At 30.4% G+C, this 22,877-nt stretch overlaps 1 protein-coding gene across 6 annotated transcripts; it reads right to left on the bottom strand.

Annotated features, from left to right (window-relative positions):
• Positions 1-5: 5 nt before the first annotated feature.
• On the bottom strand, positions 6-22,648 carry LOC108915697 (GPI ethanolamine phosphate transferase 1). 6 transcript variants are annotated; one of them, XM_018721830.1, is made up of 9 exons: positions 22,512-22,648; positions 15,313-15,533; positions 9,451-9,601; positions 6,756-6,956; positions 5,264-5,402; positions 4,423-4,722; positions 2,264-2,414; positions 900-1,063; positions 6-445 (listed from the first exon to the last, which is right to left on the bottom strand). In XM_018721830.1, exons 3-9 carry the CDS (start codon positions 9,561-9,563, stop codon positions 143-145), a joined length of 1,371 nt encoding a protein of 456 aa, XP_018577346.1. In that variant the 5' UTR covers positions 9,564-9,601; positions 15,313-15,533; positions 22,512-22,648; the 3' UTR covers positions 6-142. The 6 variants fall into 6 exon arrangements, with proteins under 6 accessions (XP_018577346.1, XP_018577338.1, XP_018577355.1 ...); XM_018721822.1 differs by lacking the exon at positions 15,313-15,533; XM_018721839.1 differs by lacking the exons at positions 9,451-9,601; positions 15,313-15,533 and having other exon boundaries at positions 7-445.
• Positions 22,649-22,877: the final 229 nt, after the last annotated feature.

Here is a 22,877-nt window from a genome sequence, read left to right as displayed (position 1 = left end):
GTATTGTGACTCAAGCCAGCTAATATTAAAATATGGTTGATTCGTTACTAAACATGCAGCACCTACTTTGTCAAGAAAATACAGTTAAGTTTTTGGTCTTGAAATGTATTTATTTTAATTTAATTTTTATAAATATATAACATTAGCTCAATTCAGTTTCTTGAAATTCGTCGTCATTTAATAACTTAAAAGACATTTTAAACTTTTTCTTCCCTAGCGAATGAAAATGGGCGTAGAGTTTTTGTATTACTGAAGGCACTCTTTTGATGTTAGCTGTATCAGCAAGGTCATCCATATACCAACCCTGTTTAAGGCCTAAGAAATGAGCATAGTGAGTGGGTTGTCCTTCTTCTTTCTTCTTTTGCATATATTGATCTAAATCTTGTCGCATTTGCGCTTTGTTAATAGCCAATCCTCCTTTCAGATATTTAAGGAAAAATCGGACCTAGAAAATATTAATTAGTAGAGTGAAAATTTAATTTTAATAATTTTTGAAAGTTACTTTATTACTGAGATTTTGCTCAACAGATTGCCACGGAAGGTCTTCATTTTTACTAAGCTTGTTTGTTAAGGGCGAAATTTATAACTTTCAGAAATAATATTTATAATAAACAAATGACCAGATTTGTTCTGGCCACTAAGCACAAAAAACCAAAGCCTTGTAGTGTAAGAAGGGGATAAGTAATATATAACTAGTCTATATATCACGGGATAAATGATTTTATTTTGTACTTCAGTTTCTATTAGCCCACAGATTCCATATTTGCATCAGACGAAAAAAGGACAAGTGCAGAAATATAATTTCGCAAAAAAAAAGACATGCCTTTCTTGATGAGAGTTTTCAATTTAACTGGTCTGCTTTTTTCATTCGAGCCCGTTGATGCTGTGTTAATATGTACCTGAATGCCAAACATCGGGAAGGGGGTCACCCGAAATGGTACACCAATGAATGCCATGGTTGGATGGTTAATATTAATAATCTGCTTGTATAAATATTTCACCCAATTATCCTCCACCTGAATACCACAATTAGGAGACAGAAACGGATAGGAATATATGTAACCTAAAACAATAAATTAATAAATATTAACCATAATTGACTTAACGTACATATCTGAATTTATGAAATAGTACATTTTATGGCAGGAACTAGGAACTTTATTTTGTTTTGGGTAAGGGGACGGAAGATGTTATCTGTCAATCGGTTATTTTTTTTGGTTTGCCTGGCAATTATTGATATGTTTAATATTCTTAACGTTTCGAAAGAAAAAAAATCTGGTTTGGAGATTAAGATCTTTGAACAGTGTTTATATTTGCTGTGTGCACTGACCCATGGCCGTCCGATGCTCAATTTGAAGTCACTGGCCTGTGACGTTCCGACTTTCAATTTTTTGCGGATGATTGTTCCTAAATTTTCAGGTAGTTTTAGGCCGCCGATTTCTTTAAAACTGTCTAGATTTTTTTGACATTCTATATCTTCTCTAGCGGACCTTTGCCGAAGTTCTTCTCACCAAAATTCTTGTAATACTTAGGCCCGTTACGTATGTGCCTCTGCCTTGTGTTTTTCTTGACATGTATCTACATAAAAGTCTTCGAGAAGTCAGTAACTTAAAAAAAAAATTTTGGTTTCTTCGATAGATTTATCATCTGGTCCACAAATATAAAAAGAAAGAACCACTTTAACGGAATGAACACATTTAGACATCAGCTTCATCAAGAAGAAACGGAGAAACCGTCACTCCTTTTATTAACGACCTCAACAGTTTAGCAGACAATAGGAGCAGTTTTTTTTTTTCAAGATGACTTACAAGAAACTCCAAGTCTCCGTGTATACAGCATTCCGTGTACAAAGAATACATTGGATTAACAGAAAATGCATTAGCAGGAGGCTAAAGAAACACAAGTGTCATTTAAAGAACAACGCAGAATAGTCGGCCTCTGTGTGGACAAATACGAGAAACGTAATGGAGGTAACTAATACTAGAATGGTGGTGAGGAGTAGAGATTTTGGACAAAACTTGAGATAAGAAATAGAAATCTAGAAACGTCGCCGTCGGGGTAATTTCAAAGGAAAAGACTGTTTCTAACTGTCTAGAATTCCACATCAAACCGCGCATTGGAACGTCATAGACCAGTGCACATAGCAAATACATAAAAATACCGACCAGAGGGCGTAATCTTTTTATGAAAAAAAAAAAATATATTAAATAGCAGAATGACATTTATTCCTCCAATTTGATTAACTCTATGTACCTATACCTACCTGTACAAAATATTATATCGTCTATATTTTCCTCAGAATTGCCTTCAAATACAACAGTATTTTCTGTAAACTTCAATATCTCTGGTTTAATTATAACTTTTTCTGAAAATTTATCTTGTACATCTGTTCCTGATTTTAAGCTGACGTAAACCTAAAATATAGTTCAATTAGAAAACAATAGTAGAGCTCTTATTGTAATATAGGGTGTAACAGCGACATCGCAGTAAAAAAAACAAATGCAACATATGTTTAATAAAAACATTCGAATGACTCTTAGATCCTTCAAGGATCGGGAATATTACTTGTTACAAGTTACTGCTCTAGTTTCGCGAGTTCAGTCTTATCATAGGTTCTTCTTTGCACAACTTTCTGTTACTCTGTTACTGTTACTGTATATTTTTATTTGAACAGTGAGGAACTCCAAGAGTGGGGACTCTTTCATTTCTCACCTACATCAGAGAGTAGTTAATTTTGGTTTTCATCCAGTACGAATACTATCCACTGTTTTAAATCGCAGTGTATTTAAAGGAGCAACGAGGAGGTTACGCTGGAAGACAAATTGTTTATTTACTAACATGGACCTAGTGCTGCCCTAGTATTGTTGGGTCCTTTTCGACAATTTCTAAAATTTCTTCCTCGATCTCCATCATTTCGCGTGGAAGAGGTCTTCCAGCGTGACTACCTCGTTGTTCCTTCAAATATCCTGTGTCATGGTGTCTTATAACTAAATTTACGAACATCCACGGAGCCGGATGATTTTGTAAAGGAAATCTTTCCGCGTAGGTACAAGCGACATACTGCGGCTGCATTTTGTTGACACTCCCTGTAAGTTAATATTATGTCCACTACTTCATTGTTTTCATAAACATGTGCCATTTTTATTGCACAAAATACCCACAATAAAAAATAATATTATGCACTACTGTACGAATTATTTAGCACTGTCAAATTGAAAAGCATACACAAAACCGTGCAACTACAAAAAAACGACATATCCAGTAACAGTAGTAAATAAACAATTTATGTTTTTACAACGGAGTGGTCGAAAATGACAATAAATCAGGTTTGTATTAGAATGTTTTTAAATTTCAATTTTGTTTAAATAATTGTTAATAATTGCTTTATTTGACCGCTTTTATATAAACGTTTTTGGTAAATTGACTTCTTTTTATGAGTTCTACCAGCTGTTAAAATAAATGACTCTACTTTGAGAACACCCTGTACCTATAGATAACTTTGTATTTTTTTATTGAATAATGAACGATATTTTGAAAGTATGGCTGCGAATAGAGTGAGACAATTTAAAACTTTTCGCTGTTAGTGAAATCGAAGAATCATTGGCTATTGCAAATACTGCTTTAACAGACGAAAATGTGCAACTTTATTTATAAATGCGTTGTAAGGAAATATATTTAGTTATGGATGAATGTGACATACCATCGAGATAACTGGTACATATTTTGGAATCAACAATGGAAAAAAAAATGAAATAAAATACAGGTACCTATTGAATATAATAATACAAAGTGAATATAGAAAACAATATTTGATTTTAATTCATATAAAACCCGTATACCTAATTTACAGGCTATTGGCACGATTTATTTCAAAAAATTTAATATTAATTTACCTATACTAGCTATTTTTTTCAGATTGGTGCTCTGAGGAACATTATTTATAACTTCTAAAAAAATTATCCCCATTTAGTTATAACCTGTATATTTTCATGTTTTATTCAATTCGCGTCTTTGTAATATAAAATTTTCAATTAGCAATGAAATAAAATTTTTATTCGTATTGATATTATCATACCGACTTGTTTGATAAACAATCATGGAAGTTACTCAAAAGAGATTTATTTAAACAATAATTCAAAATAGTATTGTGGAAAATAAGTAGTTTTTGTTCGAAGTTTTGACATTCCAATAATGTTTTTAACTGATAATATTGTGGGAAACAAATACTCTGCGAACTAAAGCCCCATCCAACATTGAGTGGCACTGACAATCGCATTTTATAACACACTCTTATGGCCATATCTCACACACATTCCAATAACGTATTAAGAGATTTCTCTATTAGTAGAAAATCAGAACAATGCTTAAATTATGAAGAAAAAATAATATAATTCAAAGTTAAATCGCAGATGTATTACTTACTTTGTCTGCTACTTCGGCAATTATTCTGGAGATATCAACACCAGAAGGTCCACCTCCTATTACAATTACCCTTTTATTCTTAAATGGGTCCGATTTTCGATAGATATGACTGTGAATAACTTTTCCTTTAAACTTATCCAAACCCTCAATGTTTGGGCTTTTTGGAATGGAATAATTTCCGACGCATACAATAACGACATCATATTCTTTAGTCTCAGTAGTATTCGTCTTCAAATCCTTAATTTTAATCGTCCATCGGTCACCGGGAAGAGGGGCTACTTCTATCACATGTTTAAAGAACTACAACCAAACTTGTAACAATTGTAATTATAATTAAGGAATCCGAAAGTTTCTCATTACATCAGATAAGCTATCAGATGTGATCTTCGCTTCTCTTTCCAAACCTAAACCGTTCCTAATTAAACCAATGAATAAGCTGATGAAGTATTAGTCCATCAAAGTTTTATTTTGGGTTTTCTGACGAATTGATGGAGGATCAGTTGTCGCCTAATATGACACAGTCAATACGATATGTATTTCCGTTATCATTCATATTCTTTTTGGGGTTGTTTTAAACCATGATTTAAAGTAAAAAAAAAGACTATTGTAAAAAAAACTTTCTGATGAATTAGAAAATTATTTAGTTTTTATAATAATAATACTTCTGTTCTTTATGTTACTACTGTCAAGTGACACGTCATGAGCGATAGTCCCAACCTCAGCAATCAACCCTGTTTCCTCTGTTTCCGATTCCCGTTCTATTAAAAACAGTAGAAATCGGCCTTAACGTCATTAATCCATCTGGGTGCAATGAGAAACTCTCGGAATCTATTGAGTCTACCTTTACATAACGAAGCAGATTGAAGGCATTTGCATAATTGTTAATGTATGTCAGAACTTCTTCTTGAAACAAGATAGACCTCTTTGATTCTTTATATGGGAAATTTTCGTACTGCATTAACTCTTTTGGTAAATTAGTCCTAAAAATACAAAGTGTCAAAAAATAGTGTAATAATCTTCGGAGGCTGATTAATAGTAAAAGAAGTTTTCATAAACATACACTTTAAAATAAAAAAAATTAAATTAAATTTCGTCATTTTATTCAAGTTGTCTGGTCTGGTCTTTTTAATTCATATTGTAACTCTATGTTTTCAATATTAAGTATTAATACATATATGCGCAGATATTTTTAATAATTGAGTGAATAATTGAGTGATACTTGAATAAAGCTACTAATTTTTCAAAAGTATTATTAGTTTAAGGAGTAGTACCCAATTATCTATTACTACGTAAATAAATAATGTGACGATAGCTATTTAGGTAAGAAGTTGTAAAATGATTCTTTGACGGATGAATCTAGATGTTTACTTGGAAGACGAGTAGGTACCTATGCCAAAACATTATGGGTAGATGTTACATATCAAGATTTTCAGTACAAGCAATACGTGCATGATTTGTTATTTCTGCAGGCATATTGTTACTGTGTAGACGCTAAAAACGTATATTTATAGTAGGTTGACCCGGCAAACGTTGTTTTGCCATATAAATTAATCCTAGGATTATTTTAGTAGTTTTTTTATAAAGAAATTTCACTTCTACCATCTATATTATATTTAGTGTTATTCAGTGTATATCGTGTATATTTTTTTTATTAATAGTAATAGTAAATGTCATTATTACGGTTGATGCACAAACAATAATAATAATGGCCGAAAACTGTAGGGAGTGAGAGAGATCTCATCCCTACTCCGTGCTGTTTACTGGGTCAGAAGTGACACCGGTCGACGCCTGGCGGGGATAAAAAAAATGATCAAGTGATAATTGATCAGTTATCGAGGGTGGTTTAAAATTATTGAATTACTAATATCGCTATTAAAAAATAAGGGTTGATGGTAGAAGGGTGAAAATTTAGGATTGTCTGTATTTTTTAAGGCCACATCATAAAAAAATAAAAAAATAAAATTTTGTCCTAAAAACAAAAAAAAAAAATTTTGGGGTGGACCACCCTTAACATTTAGGGGTATGAAAAATAGATGTTGGCCGATTCTCAGACCTGCCCGATAAGCACACAAAATTTCATCAAAATCGGTCCAGCCGTTTCGGAGGAGTACGGGAACGAACATTGTGACACGAGAATTTTATATATAAGATATAAGTAGCAAATTAGTTAAATGAGGAAGGACATTTAAAAGGGCTTTTGACAAACTATTTAAATTCTTAACAGTAATTTTTAGGAACATGCATTGAAAAGTAGATTCATTCTTTTTTTTTCTTTGTTGTTTTAACCTAATTATTACTTTATATTAATAAGAAAGTAGTTTGGTTCAACTTACCTCAACCCATAGTACATAGAAGAATGAATTGGCAGCCCATATTCATCTACTCCTACATTGTCAGAATAATTCCAAGTTCCTCCAACATTTCCAGATTTTTCATATGCAATACAGTCATGCCCGTCCTCTATGCTATGCTTTAAAGCCGCAAGACCAGCAGCACCACTACCAATAATTGCTATTTTCATCTCGCATGTATGACTATCGGCAAAGTAAATAGTATTTAGTCTGTTACATGAATAAAGATAAACTTGATTTGTTATCTACAATTTTTGTAGCTTAAGTTGATTTTAATTATTCATTTTTGCAGAGAACAATTAATTTAATCATATTTCGTAATGGATAATAGTAACAGAGACAAAAAAGATTTTCATGATTAATATTGATGTCGGTACAAATTGAAGATACGACTTTTATTTTAGAGAACGTTACCTATGTGTTAGTTTTTAACTACGCTCTTTTTAATTATTTTTTTTTTAATTAATTGATCACATTTCAGTTGTTGGATTTTTATTGCATGATTTAATTAAAATCACTGTTGCATAATATAGATAAGCCAAGGAGTATATTAACCAAATGTTAGGCAACCAACATTACTCACCATAATGCGACGATAACATCGTATTTTCATTATTAAATACCATAAATTAAGTTCATCAGCATGCAACATTTTTTAACAAAAGATTTATCTATTGACAAAAAAATCCTCCCCTGTCCCCTAAATCTTATAAAAATTGAAGAAGTTTTTTATGAATTCGTGAGAGCTACTGAAGCAAATGTCTAATCATGTTTCTTTTTGATTATCCGAATCTGTATAAATAAAGCTAAATGTACATTTTTCTACAAGACTCTAACAGCTCTCTCCAAGGTTAATACAGTAGGTATGTTAAAAGAACACTGTATTTTTAATTAGTCACATTATGCATAATTTTTTTATAAAGCATCTAAATGGAAAAGAACAAGAGAGCGTAAATAATTTTCTTTAGTAATTTATTTAAAAAATTGTATTTTAATTTGATATCTTGATGATGGTATCAAAACACGATAAGTAATTAGAGCGGAATGTGTGAAAGATGAAGAGCTTGTAAGACCACTTGGGTAAATTCAACAGAATCAAACATAATTTTGTATTCATGTGTTGTTTATGGATAATTATAATAATTAAGATATCTAAAATTTTATAAGGAAAATAATGCGCCGAAATCGACAGTGTATTTATATATTCACTGCCGATGTCGATATATATGTGAACCGATGGCATTATTATCCTATAACACTCGTGATGCCTCCAACATTTAAATCTATTACCCATTTATTGCGATAATTGTTTGACGTGAGATTTAATTACAATTGATGACATATACCTAACATTTAATCTGTATTGATTGTTACTTGTAGGTTTTATTGAAATAATTTATTTTCATGGTAATGTCTTTTAAATTACCATAGGACGTAATAAACATTTATAATACGCTAAGGTGTATTAAGCGTAGGTACGTATGTACATAATGCACATGTATAGTTGGTTGCATACTATATATCATGATAAAGTAAATATAAGCCCAACATTTTTCTATATACCAATACCTAGTTAATTTTAAATATTTTAACAATGTGATAAATATAAAATTAGGTGGACAAAGAACATTTAGTATAAGTACAAATTTTGAATATGTATAACAAATAATTTTCATATTAAAATATGAAATTAACATTCTAGACATCCTGATTTCGTTTAATGTAGTACATTACTTAAATTTTTTTAATACATTTTTTAAGAAATGGAGTTAGATATTTCTATGACAGTTCTATTTTTCATATATCCACATTTACTTCACAAAACCAAAGTCAGTGCGAAGGCGTTAGTCAGGACGATAGTTACTAGCTTTATTTAATCTGATTTAATATGTTGACAATGAAGAAAGATCCAGGACGTCGACTATTTAAATCTAATGCTTATGGGGGCAAAAGCCGAAGCTCACAAATTGAAAATAAGTTCAGAATATTTTCACTACAGATTCATTCATATAATTTTCTAATACTCAAAAATGTCTTCTAAATTCCATTAGATTTCTTCGGATCCAAATATATGGTTCTGGCAATTTTCCCTCAATATTTAGTAATAATTTTTTACATGCCCTGAATTTTTTTTTTTTTTCTTTAGACGTCCCCGAAAGCAAAACAATCATTAGTCGATAATTGCCAATCTTATTTTTTGTGTTAAGGCTAAATGTCGGGAAAAAGACATACTAAAATACAACTTTTGTTTAAAAAAAGAAATTAATGGACCATTAAAAAGACGAATAAGTAATCTGATTGTATTGTAAACCAATAACAGCAACAACTTTGCAAGTATTGAAAAAATTCTATAAAATATTTTCCAACTAAATTAATCCTTGAATGACGTAACGAACATTATCTGGTGAATTTATCAATTTTTCTTGTCGAGATATTTTAAATATGTAACAATTATCTAGTACACGGTTAAATAAATGTTTGGAATTTTTTATTCTAAGACAATAATTCAATCTATGCTTAGTGTAGACTGTAGATGATGCAATATATAGCATTGAAAATGCAGTTAGCAGCTGTGAATAGCTTATAAATATATGCGTTTCTTAGATCTAATATATTTTGTTTTTATCTATGATGTGTTTATTTGATTTCGATTTGACAGTTTTTAGTAGATACCTACAATTCTGAATTCAGTAGCTTTCCTGCACCATATTTAACTCCCAACTGCATTGTATAATGTAACTTAACTCCTATCAGACTGAGTGATCTGTGCCAGAACATGTCCATCATCATTGTAAGTAAAATATGGAATAAGCAAAATCTTCTCACATCTACAAATGTCAAAATTGAAACTTCCAGCAATTAGTATTGTAGAGATATTGACAGAACACCAGTTAAATTTACATTCCTGAAATCTGACTTAAAATTGAAGTTCTCATTCTTATTTAAAACATATTAAATGACACAAGTTTTTTGTTCTACCGTCTATGATTTTATTTAAATGTAAGGATATTATCAATACATGGTTTTGACAAACTTCATATCTAAATATACTAAACATTTCATTTTCACACATATTTTTTACATTATATAAATTCTTCAATTTTCTCAACAACTTTTATTGAGAAAATTTTTCGACATCTCTTCCTGTTCAAAAGATATAGAATAATGCATGAAGAAAAGTAGCGGTTCGACGAAGTCTTACTGATTTTATCAGCTTTGCCGTGGAAAACAATATACTTTATGTTTACATTAATTACAAACACAAATCATTTGTTTCTATAAAGCCGCAGTGCTAATTTCGAATCTTTCCGAGGCCCTGAAAATCAGAATCATATCTACTTTTTCAATGGGCTTTAATTTGTTTAATAAATGTAGTAAATTTCCACAAAATAAACATTTAAATCATCTAGTTTTTCACGGCAACGCTGTCAAAATCTCTATACATAAGTATTATCTCATATCTTTTAAAAAGGAAGAGATATCAAAAAACTTCACTAGTAAAAGTTGTGGAGATAAAAAGAGAACTTTTATATGATGAAAATATTCAAAGAAAATAAAAAGTTGTATTTAAATTCGTAACAATTTGTAAGAAAAATCACATATTTTTGTTTTGTACGAAACGTGTTGTTTTAGAGTTATTATCGGATAATTCAACTTGTTTTTTGATTAAAATGGACTGAATCATATAAAAATTCGTTGATTTTATATTTTTATTTAGTTAAAATAACTAGCATCAAGTTTCGCCAGCACATTTCACATTTTTCGGAATATATAGTTATGTTATAATTTTTAATAACTTTCACACCTTGCATCTCAAAAACTAAGCTAATGACATATATTCATACCATTCTTTTTAAAATCATTCAAGGAATCGCCTCGTGAAATAATAGTACATACGTATTTAAGTTAAGTAATTATAGAGACTCCGTGGTTAATGTCAATATTTACCAAACTTAAAAAATGCAAGTGTAAAGTCGCTTACAAAATGCTGGAGTCGTGATTACAAACTTTCCTATGCCAAACTATACAAATTAGAATAAATCGATCGCTTGTGTAGGAAGAAAGGGAAGAAGAGTGGCGAGCAACGGGCGAGCATCACGATACACGAAGTGCAAAACGTTACTTACAAGTTGGAAGTGTGAATGTGGCTGAAACGGGGCGCATTGGGAGTATCCATGTATTGCACCTAGCACGCCGAGCAGGTGTTACTGTTGTCAGATCCAGTGATAATTTGAAATACGAACTCGGAAATGCGCACCCAGAGCTGTTCTCTTGAATTAATTTCCCATTCGGAGGTACACGATTTCAGATACAATGGCATTTGGATACCGATTTATTTGTAGGAATGTACCGTTACAGAATGACGCTGCTCCGAGTTTTATTTCAACAGCTATGCTCTTCCCGCGACTGGTAATTCTTTTCTCGTCCAGTAGTCCTTCTATTTTCTCTTATTTATTTAAATTACAAAGGCTCCACTCCACTCGTACGTTGTTCATGTACGAATAGTCAATATTTGGACAATTTAACGCATGGATAAATGAAAAGTATGTATTATTAGTATATAACTTAAATGCCATTTCCAAACAAAAGATTAGTTTCATATAACTCTTCAAGTTAAATGCATTAAATGTATATGTATGTTCTGTTATTACTTGGTAACACTGCCACACTTCGAAACCGCTAGAACTGCCACCTATTACCGAGTAGAAGAGTTACTACGCCAAATTTTATTATTAGATGCCAGCTCAGAAGAACCTGCATCCATTTTGGATTGCCAATTTGCAGCATTTAACGCGCGGTCTAGTGCGTTAGCTATATTGTCTCTATAGACGTATAACATATTACAATTTAGCCAAACCCTTCTTAGTATAGACCAAAAGCTATTCCTAGTTTGTAAACATGGTGAATTTTTTTAACTGATCTGTCTCCGGAGTAAGATTTTTTTTCTTTTAACGCATCTGTCGGATAAAAGCAAGTTATATTAAATATTAAATGAAAGTTGATTTTGAGTAAATATACCTATATATTATAAACATGAAGCTTTTTTATTCATTTGCATAGTTCAAGAATTAAAAAATTTCGTTTATTTAACTTTCTCAACACCATTAACAACTCGTACTAATCGAATCGTTTTTAAAAAGAGAACACGATTGTGTGAAATAAAAAGACCTTTCGAGACACACCAATCTATTTTCCCTTTTTATTTTTAAGGTAATGGTTGACGAGGTTGAGGGTAAATAAACAACACTTTGTATCATAAAAGTATCTAGTAAACATTTGCTACAATAGTAATTATGATAGAGATATATATTTAAGAAATGTTTCTCTTATCTTATTATCACAATAAAATACTAAATACTAACAGTCATCAAAAAAGGAAAAATATACATCACATGTACTTCCAAAAAAATTAATAAGTTACTGTTGTTAATACATGGGCTAATCCATAGAGAAGGAGCAATATGGTGACAAACGCTTCCATTATAATGAAATGTGACAAACTCGTTCCTATTTCTAACCAGGATCCTTCATTTGTTATCAAATACAGAAACTGAAGCACCATGAGATCTGAGAAAATTAAAATAATGCAAAACGTATTTAGCACATTTTCTTTACCTACGGAATTTATAGCTCTGAAAATGCAACAGGTAAATATAAATGGCACCATAAGTTTTAAAAGAATTAACCCTGTCATCTTGAAGGGGCTGAATACAGTCAAAAATGCTCGAACCCACATGGGATCGAAGGAATTTAAACTTGCGATATTTCCAGTCCCAAAAAAACCTAAAAATATGAATACCATAAACAAAAAGGCTCTTCTGAAAATGTCGGGGCTAATTTTATTTTTACTTTTATAATTCTCGAATTTTACGTAATAGACAATATTGGAAACATTTCCAAATTGGAATGATTTCGACTCTATTAGCAACCAAGTGCATAATAACGCCACATAGAAAACTGAAAACAGTACCTCGTAATTTGGAGACACAAGTAGATAAAACGGAGCGAATGCGAAGAATGTAGCAATTAATCTGACTGCAATGAAGGTACTGGTTAAAGGTACCATAAGTATTGGTATTACCAGAATTAACCATGAAATATATTTGATGTTTGAATCATTTGAAATTACCTTATTTTCTAATAAAAGGACATAAATAGCTGCCAAAATTAAGCAAAAAAATTGTATATAAAATGGTTTATATTGGGTTGTACCAATTTCCCCGGAGTAATAAATTTTTATTTTATTTAGATACATTTCCCTAAATAACAAAATCCAGCCAAGAGTGCCACATACATAAACAGGTACGTTAAATTCTGTTTTCATAACAGGCAATGAAGGAAAAACTGCCAAAATGAAACTACAAGCAGTCCATACGCACTTTTCTTTATTACTTGTACTTCGATTTAAACTGTCTGATAGGAATGTCCATATTCCAACTAATAACAATAAAATAGTGAAAGCTAACCTATCGAAAAATCCATATGCTAGTAATTCAATTCCGATTAAATAAAATATAACATTTGTAATGACTTGCTTTAGAGAGACATTAGGTAAGCCTCCTACATGTCGAATATTTAAATTCTCTATCATAAAAAACATTATAACGGGGAAAACAAAATAAAGATAGTAAGTTATAGGGAATTTTTGTTTGAAACACAACAGTATTACGATCAAAATAGATACAGCAAATAACGAGGGGCTGGATGCCTTTGGGGAAGTACTTGGATTATTAGAGAACATTACTGAAACTGAAAGAAATACTATCCATTCCAGAAAACCAAGACTAACAGAAATAAGAATAGGATACTGATAATAGTTATGATAATAATTGATACCCTGAATTAACAAGTGCATAAAGTTCATGCATTCCTTCATTAGTTTTTTGTACTGTTGATTATTCTTTAATTTACCAAAATCGACCAATTTTGTATCGATAGAATGAGTTGTAAGTCCTTCAAAAGGTATATAAAGAATTGCATTACTTTCTGTCCTGAGCCTTTTAACATTAAATGTATTTAACAACTGTAACGTATTAGACAACAAAACTTTCGATAAATCTGATTCTTGCATATCTAAATAATTACTTGGTAATATTCCTAACGAGTTGATTGGTATATTAATACCGATTAAAGAAGACAGTAGTGGAGCTACGTCAATTTGATTTATATCTTGCCTTCTTCCACTTTTGTTAATGCCAGCACCCCATGCTATGATAGGCACCTCAGTCTCATGTCCTGATCCCGACCCATGTGAACCCCAATCCGTCATACCATGATCAGCAGTGAAAACAAAAGCAGTAGAATCGTCTTTGAACGTAGTTTTGAACAGTTCAGTAATATTTCTCGCAATTTCATCTACCAATCTTATATTACTCACGTATTCTTTGGAATGAGGTTTATATCCATGTCCGGCTGTATCAATTCCAAGAAGGTGCAAGAAAAATAAGTTTCCTCCACCATAATATTTATCACAGTTTAGATCACTACACATTTCTACTTTTTCTTTTAAAAAATGTTCAACTTTATTATAGACCCAAGTATCTAAAAGTCCGGTATTATTTTTACCAAAGTCTTCTATTTCTGAACTATACGCATATAAATGTACCGTTTGAGAATGGTCTCTATTAAATAGATTGATTATATCAGGACTGCCCCAACACCAAGCATTAGAGCTTTCACTGATAACCGAATTAAAGTACACCGGGTTTACCTTCCAACCTTTTAAAATTGCACTAGGATCTTCGTATATTCCTGCGAGAATTGCTACGTGACCCGGTCTGGATTCCGTAGGTACTCTGGTGTGAGCTACTCCCCACGATCCCGTTTTTTTTATTTGGGATAGAAATGGTATTCGAATATCCTCTTCTTTCTGATACACTGCTTCGGCACGTAGTCCATCAGCTACGAAGAGAACTAATCTCTTGGCTGGTGGACTATCCGTAGATTTCAATGGAGTCATACCGTGATCGAGGGGACTGGAGAAATACACATCGAATACCGCAAGCAGCAGCAAAATATGTACCAGAAGACCCAAAATTATTATTTTGGATTTGTTATTTTGTTTCGGGTCCATGTTCTAGCAGAAGAGCTAAAAAGGAAATTACTGATAAAATAAGAAAGAGGCAAGTGAAAATAAATGATCTCGAAAGCACATTTGTTTCCAAACAAGAAATACAAAGAAACGAGATATGCCGGAGCTAAGCGTATAAGTAGGTTGTAGCAAAAACGTTACAATGTATTTAAAAAATGATGGCACAAAATAGACAGGAAAATTGAACTTGTCAATTACGAAGGCGAAAGCAAATTAGAAGAAATATAGTCAAGAGAAATTTTAAGGGCTTTCATAAAGAGCATGCAGAGAAATCCAGAGATATTCCTTAAATCAGGGAAAATGGATATATAAAAACAAATCGAAGTGCATAAATAAAATCTTTTTGATGTTTATTTTGCACACAAGAGAAATTCAAATTTAAATTATAATTTACCTGTTAACTAATAAGAGTACACATTAGAAAAGAAATATTTTACACAATCTCACCTTCTTCTATATTTCTAAATGTACCTACTGAGTCATTCCGATAGGTTTAATATTTTCCAAAAAATTCCAGTGACTTTACTGAAATAAAAGTGACCTCTTGCTACAAATTTCTTTAACGGTTCCATTTATAGTTGTTTAAAGTTTTCCTTTGCCTCATAAAAATATCTTCAGAATTTCATGTTTCTGACAATGTCACGCCTTGTTTTACAAAAACCATAGACCTAGAGTTTATAAAGTCTATGATAAAAACAAATACATACATCATAGACTTATAAACTACTGGACTAGCCCAACTGACATTTTGCCTATATAAACGGCAATCGCACAGATGTGTGTGAGAGAGATAGAGCTATTGCGGGATTATGCCACAGATTACCTACACTTATGCTTCGTTCACAGAACTTCGACTATAGCGCGCTACATTTAATTCAACTGATCAGCTAGCTATACAACCTCTTTTTTCTGTTGGGCCGTATTCCCGTAAGTTAAAATCATTTTAACTGTATTTATGTGCGGTGGCTACACTGAAAGTATGGTTAAGTTAAAAATTTTCAAACATTTTTTATTAGGTTTTTAATTATATTCAGATGAATGATGAATTTTTGATTTGCAAAGACTTTATAAAAATAATAAAAAGAGACCAACTAGAAGACAAAAATTCCATTATTCCACAATTCCTCATTCTTTATCTTAACTCAAACTGAATTAAATACAATTTCTCTTCTTAATACATATTTGTATCAGTAATTTTAATTATTATTAATCAATAAGAGCATAAGCACTATTTGTTTATATGGAATTCCTGTACAAATTGGAGGTATTAACGGGGAATGTAATAATTAGATATTTTTAAGTCAAAGATATTTTATTATACATATTTAAAAAATATTCATAATTACAATTTTTCAAATAGTTTTTATAATGCCTTCTTTATGTATTTCTCCATTTATTTTCCTCATATCGTAAGTTCGTTCAGTTAAAATTACTACAAGTTTTTCTGAAGTAGTTGTTTTAAATAGTTCATATTATCTTGCTTTGCAAAACTATATCGATGCTTTTTCAACATATTATTTAAAGAGAAGTTTTGCTGAAGCATATTATAAGAACTATTCAGTTGAAACTGTTTATTTATATGTATTTAGTTTGATGATTAATAATAATATGAAGAGTGACACATTTAAGGGGGCAAAATTTTGACGTTAAAATGACATTTTATTGTGAGGATGGGAGAAATAATATAATCAAATATGTTATTATCAGAGACAACTCTACTTGGTCATTATTTTCAGAAAGATGCGAAAAGTACGAATCGTATAAACATGTTAGTACCATCATAATCTCTTTTCTACCTATTTTTCCACTTCAATGCCCCTTTACGCAATTGATCGCTGAACACAATTAATTAGTTTTCACAAATACAATAAATCACACACAAAAATTTAAGAAGTCTTTTACATGACTTTTACTGTAAGGTTTGTTTATGGTATTTTGTACCGGTATCCCGTGTACCATTATTTATTTTACCGGTTTTTTGCCTGCACTAGCTTCATCTGCCTTGCACACATCAGCGCGATTGATCTCTCTTTCTAGGGCCAGTCCATAGTTTACTAGGTCTATGATATTATACATGCTTGACCAGAATAATATTTTATCTAATTCTTAATCTAGATACCTGTCAAATGCACTACATTCTACATTGTGCATTAGAGACTGAGCAACCATCCATGTAGGATAACTAGTATATTAAAAAAAACTCTGATCTCTGGTCTCGTTGGCGAAAAATTCAGATTATAATTTAAATTTGAATTCTTCATGTATTTACGTAAACGACTACAATAAAGTAATTAATAAATTAATATTTTCGAAATAACTATTCGTTGTCTTTCTATTGTTTGTTCAAAGAAGTGAATTTAAGAATAACGTTTTGCTCATTTCTAACATATTGCTACTTATGTTTATGATTGGGTGGTGTCACATTATGCAGTATTTGAATAATAATTTTCTAAATAGATAAGAAGAGTGACAGTGATGGATTGACAGCGGGATCATCGAATCTTAATGAAGAAGTTTACTTAAAAATACTGTTTATAGGAATAAACCTAATGATGTGGACAGTTTATAATTCATAAACATTACTCCAGATGTTTTTGATAAAGTTCAACAGGATTTCATTTACAGTTTGTAGTACTGCATGACTGAACTTTCAGCATTTGTTGCAATAATAATTTTCTAAAAATGTATGAAATTAATGACGTCATAGTTCTGAAATAGATGACGTCACAATTATCAGATGGCACGAAATATTTTTCAGCAGATCAGTTGTTTAAAAAGTATCGAATTTATCCATTATTTTTATTCACAACTTAATTAATATACACTACAACATATGGGGCATTCCATGTCAAATCATTGAGGTTGTAACCGAACCATTTTTAATTTTCCTGATTTTTAGTATTTAGTACCCATTTAGAGCAACCTGCATAATTTTTTTCAAATTTTTATTTCAACCTCTCAAGAAGTTATGAGTATTTAAATATTTGGGGTAAAAAATTTTCAAACACCTCTAACTTGCCAGAAACTAAAGATATCATAAACGTTTTGTTTGTTTTGATTAGTTTTATAAAAAAAATATAAAAATAATACATTTTTAGTTTTTGAGTTATTTTTTTTCATTTTGAAACCAAAAAAGTGCTTTTTAAAAAAGACGGGCGTTTTTTCTAAATTCTCAAAAAAATCTACTTTCAATATGTTGCGGCTTCACCGCAAAAGGGTGTTATTGTAATTACAATTCATTTTTTTTAAAATATATAAAATAAATTTTCTATTCTTTTTCATTTGTTGCAACAACATGTTTGTTTCGAGTTTATTCACTCAAATACGAAAATCCTTCTTATTTTTACGTACTGTTTTTTGTTGGAGATGGTTTTTGTATATAATTCAATTTATTCCATTCGAGAGACTCGACATAGTAACAAGTGCGTGTGATTCCCAACTCCATAAGAAATAAATAGACAGCCGCATCAACATCTTCAAGACATCAAAAGGGCCCTTCAAGAACATAGGAGTTTCAAAGGAGGTAAGCCATCTCCAACCATTTTATTTCTTTATTCATACAGTCCACCACTTTGAATAACCGTGGCGTTATGCAAAATGACACAGGTTTTAGAGTGAGATCTTTTTTATTTTTTTTTTTTTTCGAATTAAAAAAAATATATTTTTGTATTTTAATTTTTTACAGATAATGTACGCTATTAAACTAAATTTTATTATATACGTAAATCGCGATAACTATTTACTAAAAATGCCATATTTTACAATTGTAGTACAAATAGGAACAGTTACAAACAGTAGTTGTGTTATAATTGTGTGATTTTTCATAACAATGTCCGTGTTAGAAATAATACAGATTATTTCTTTGCACCATTCAATTGTATTTTACAAAATTTTAAATTTGACCAATCAGCACCGTATTACACTGATCGTATCTCACCTTTGATAAAATTTTATAGCGATTTACCTTCAATTTATTAGACAAAAAAATTTACAATAATATTATAATTGCACGAAAACCTCATATCGGATATAATATATAATATAATATAATATAATATAATATAATATAATATAATATAATATAATATAATATAATATAATATAATATAATATAATATAATATAATATAATATAATATCATTATGGTTTATGTTGTGTTACTGTTAATCAAAAAATAGAAAAAACAAAATAAATATTTTTAATTTGGGAAATAATAAATAAGATATTATGTACCTATATCCCAAGACAACCAAATTTGCTACAAAATCTGTATAAATAATTGTTTTGCCAAAATTGTTGTTTTCAGAAAATGTTTGCGACTGAATAAATCTTTGGAAAAAATCTCTCGATAATTTTTCAAGCAAAATTTTCCATTAAATCATTTATGCAAATTTTATTTGGCAAACCTCGGAAGTCTCAAGCTACATAGGTATACCTATACGAATATAAAAAAATTGATATAAATATTAGCAGATGCAGAAAAAAATTAAATCGTTTCCATTATCCTATTCTTCCTAATTTGAATTAATATGCGTAACATTTCAGCAATATGGATTGGAGGACAAGAGTGATTCATGAAGATGTCATTCCATACTTTTAATGTTTTCTGATGATTTGTCATGTTAGCTTGTCTAAACATTTATTAACATTTGATTCATTTTAATGAAAATATCTCGTATATTTCTCATAAATTTTATGTATAGGTATAACATATCTTTGTTGTAATTATAAATAGGGTGGTGACCACACTTTTCATAAAATTAATTACAATTTAAAGACATAGTAAATAATTCCATTCTGTACTTAATATAAATAAATAATTTTAAATAATAAACAATGAACTGAAGATGCTTCTTTCAAATTGTCGTGGTTTTAAAGTTATAGTTTTAAAACAATTATAATCTTCATGTAAATCAATAGGTATTAGGTATGTCAAAATAAATGGAAAAATGTTTGTGAGTTGAATTGCCCATTAATTTTAAATATTTTTGCCTACAAAAATGATGAAATTTGAAGCAGTTTCAAAGAGTATGACGGTAGTCTAAATGCTTAACCGTATGACGGGTACACTAAATAAAAAGTAGAAATGTAAAGTGTATTACCTTTAGAAATTCTTTAAAAAAAACAATGGACGAATACTTCTACAACCACACAAAGAACATATGATACTCTAAATCCATTTTTACTTATCAAAAATAAGAATTACAATAACAGGAAACATAAAGAAAATAAAAAAAATACCGATCTATTCTATATTATTTACTGATTAGTTTGGTTTGCGGTGTACCCTACATTCGCAGTTGGAATTTTCTAGATTTACACAACTTCAGAATTACTATTAAACCAGCTAAAATTAAAAGATGAAAATTTATGTATGGAGCATTTCATGCCAAATCTGGGTCGCGACTCGACCATTTTTAATTTTCCTTACTTTTTGGTATTATTTAGTACATAGATACCCATTTAGAGTAGCATTTATGAATTTTTTCAAATTTTTATTTCAACCCCTCAAGAAATTATACTTCTAACTTGGCAAAAACTAAAGATATTGTCACCGAACCAGAGATTTTCAATTAAAATTAATGTAAAATAAGCAAAAAATCATCGCAGACAGCGAAACACAGCGACATTGCTGTCATCAGTCATCAAAAAAATTAAATTAAGATAGTGACAGACGCATAAATACGAATCGACTACTGACTCTCGGACCACGGTAAAACCATAAATCAGACTATTATTTTAATATCAAACCATTTTCAAAAGTTTCTGTGATTTTTTTTTACAAAAAAAAGCAACACGAAGTTCTACACCTCCCCAGGAGTCTTACTAGCCGCGGTTTCGAAAAAATCGGGTAGCAAAAATCTACTAGGAAACGGAGGCGTAGACAATATAAACTTTTTTCATTTTGTTTGTTTTGAGATAGTTTTATAAAAAAAATATAAATAAATACATTTTTAGTTTTTTAAATATTTTGTTGATTTTTAAACCAAAAGAGTGTTTTTTGAAAAAGAGTGGCGTCTTTCAATATGCAAATTTATGAGACGACTTGTAGAGTAGGATCTTTTTTATTCTATTTTTTCGAACTAAAATAAATGTATTTTAATAATTAATTATGGATAGATAATGTACTAAATCAAATTTTGATATAGAAGTAAATCCCGTGACTAAATTTTCTTCTACCATAGGTCGTACCACTTGAGGGAAAAATTAATTTAAAAATTAAAAAAATATATGGTGTAGAAAAAAATAAAAAACAAAACAAGCTCATCAACGTAATTAAATTGTTTTTTTCGTTCCCTAACAATACAAATAAAATTTTTTGTCCAATTATTTCTCTAAAAACTCATTTATTTAAAAACTTAATTTATTCACTGATATTTTAAAAATTGGTTTTGAAAGTTTTTATGTGTATAATATTGAAAAATGTAATGAAAGCGTATAGACAGTCTATATACCGCGGTTTATACGCCTTAATCATCTTATTGTGTTCGTAATTCTTTTTCACATATGTACCTACTTGCAGTTTATACATAGTATTCAAATTAATTTTTCTGCAAAATGTGCAATCTAAGGAAATGATGCAATACTGGTTAAAAAAAAATGTATCGTAGTAAAAACAACTAAGTATCTACAAAAAAAATTACCATAAAGCTCCCAATTTGGGATGCCCCGACTATAATTTAGAAATTATTTATTAATTAATAAATTCGCTACATACGCTACAACAGTAGGACTCTGTCCGAATTTTAATATTTCATCTTGAATGGCATCGACAAAAGATATCTAGGTACAGGCCCGGATCCAGAGACTGGTTTTGGGGGTGGCGCAAAGCACTTCTTTCAGAGGAGCTTGACACTAATGAATCCTTCTACTTGCATTAATATCGACTAACTGCCTGTTGTCGTTTGGAGAAATTGAAGATCTTTAAAAAATGTTGTGCTTTGGGGGTGGCGATCGCCACATCGCCACCCCCTCTGGATCCGGGCCTGTCTAGGTATCTTAAAAAAACACACATAAAACAACTTTCAGGAATTCATTTTTAAAAATGATCAATTCTCTGTCTCTGTTTATATAAACTTCTTTTCCTTATTTTTAACAGTACCTAGGTACACTAGCAAAATATTGCCTGGTAATTTTGGGACACCCTGTGTAATAACAGCAACGTATTTAGAGATATACCTATTATTAATAAATATAAAATAATATTTTTATAAAGAAATCCTCAAAAAGGAATTATTACATAAAAACATTTGTGTGACGAATTTACGAGAATCATCCTGTATACTGCGCAACATAATTTTTTTAATTTATTATTACGAAAGCATTTTTTTAGTATTTATTTTACTTAATTGAAAGTGTATTTGTGGTGTTGTCAGTAATAAAGTTAAGTAATGATAAATGATGTTAATTTATGCAGTACTTTCACTACTTTCTTTCATATACCTACCAAGGAAACGCACATTTTTATTTCAGTTCAGATCATCAGCTATCGTATAGCCTGGGTCTACGATATGAAACGAATAGCTTTCGTGTTTCTAATTTCGTATTGTAGCATGGTCGGTGATAAATGTTATACGTAAGTAACGAGTAAATTTCAATAAATAAAAAGCGATTTAAGCTAGTCATAAGTAAATATCTTCTCTTACCTTTCCTTAATAAGCTATAGATTCGTTATGATAAATTCAATAATAAAATGTTTAAGAACACTACATTATGATTAAACTTAACCTACAAAGTAAAAGTAAAAATTGATACAGATAACAAATACAACATCACAATACAAGTTCAGGATACCTACACACGATAGTTGCCGTATTTATAGATCCGATGTGATTCATTCATCTTCTGTCGGAATTCGGTATTTCGCCTACTGCATACTAGATGGCACGTGTATGTTAAATTGGAATTTTTCATTCTTGTCTTGCAGAGATAGAGTCTACTATTTACAATAATGTTAAAAATGTTGCCCAACAATGATAGCAAAGTGAAACTAAACATCAAAAATACCAGTT

Source organism: Anoplophora glabripennis, unplaced genomic scaffold, assembly GCF_000390285.2.
Source record: "Anoplophora glabripennis isolate ALB-LARVAE unplaced genomic scaffold, Agla_2.0 scaffold39, whole genome shotgun sequence".
Lineage (NCBI taxonomy): Eukaryota > Metazoa > Arthropoda > Insecta > Coleoptera > Cerambycidae > Anoplophora > Anoplophora glabripennis.
This window is presented reverse-complemented; position numbering and strand designations above follow the sequence as displayed.

Excerpts from the sequence above, each read along its gene's own strand:
- LOC108915697 (XM_018721814.1), bottom strand. The coding sequence starts at position 14,847 with ATGGACCCGAAACAAAATAACAAATCCAAAATAATAATTTTGGGTCTT.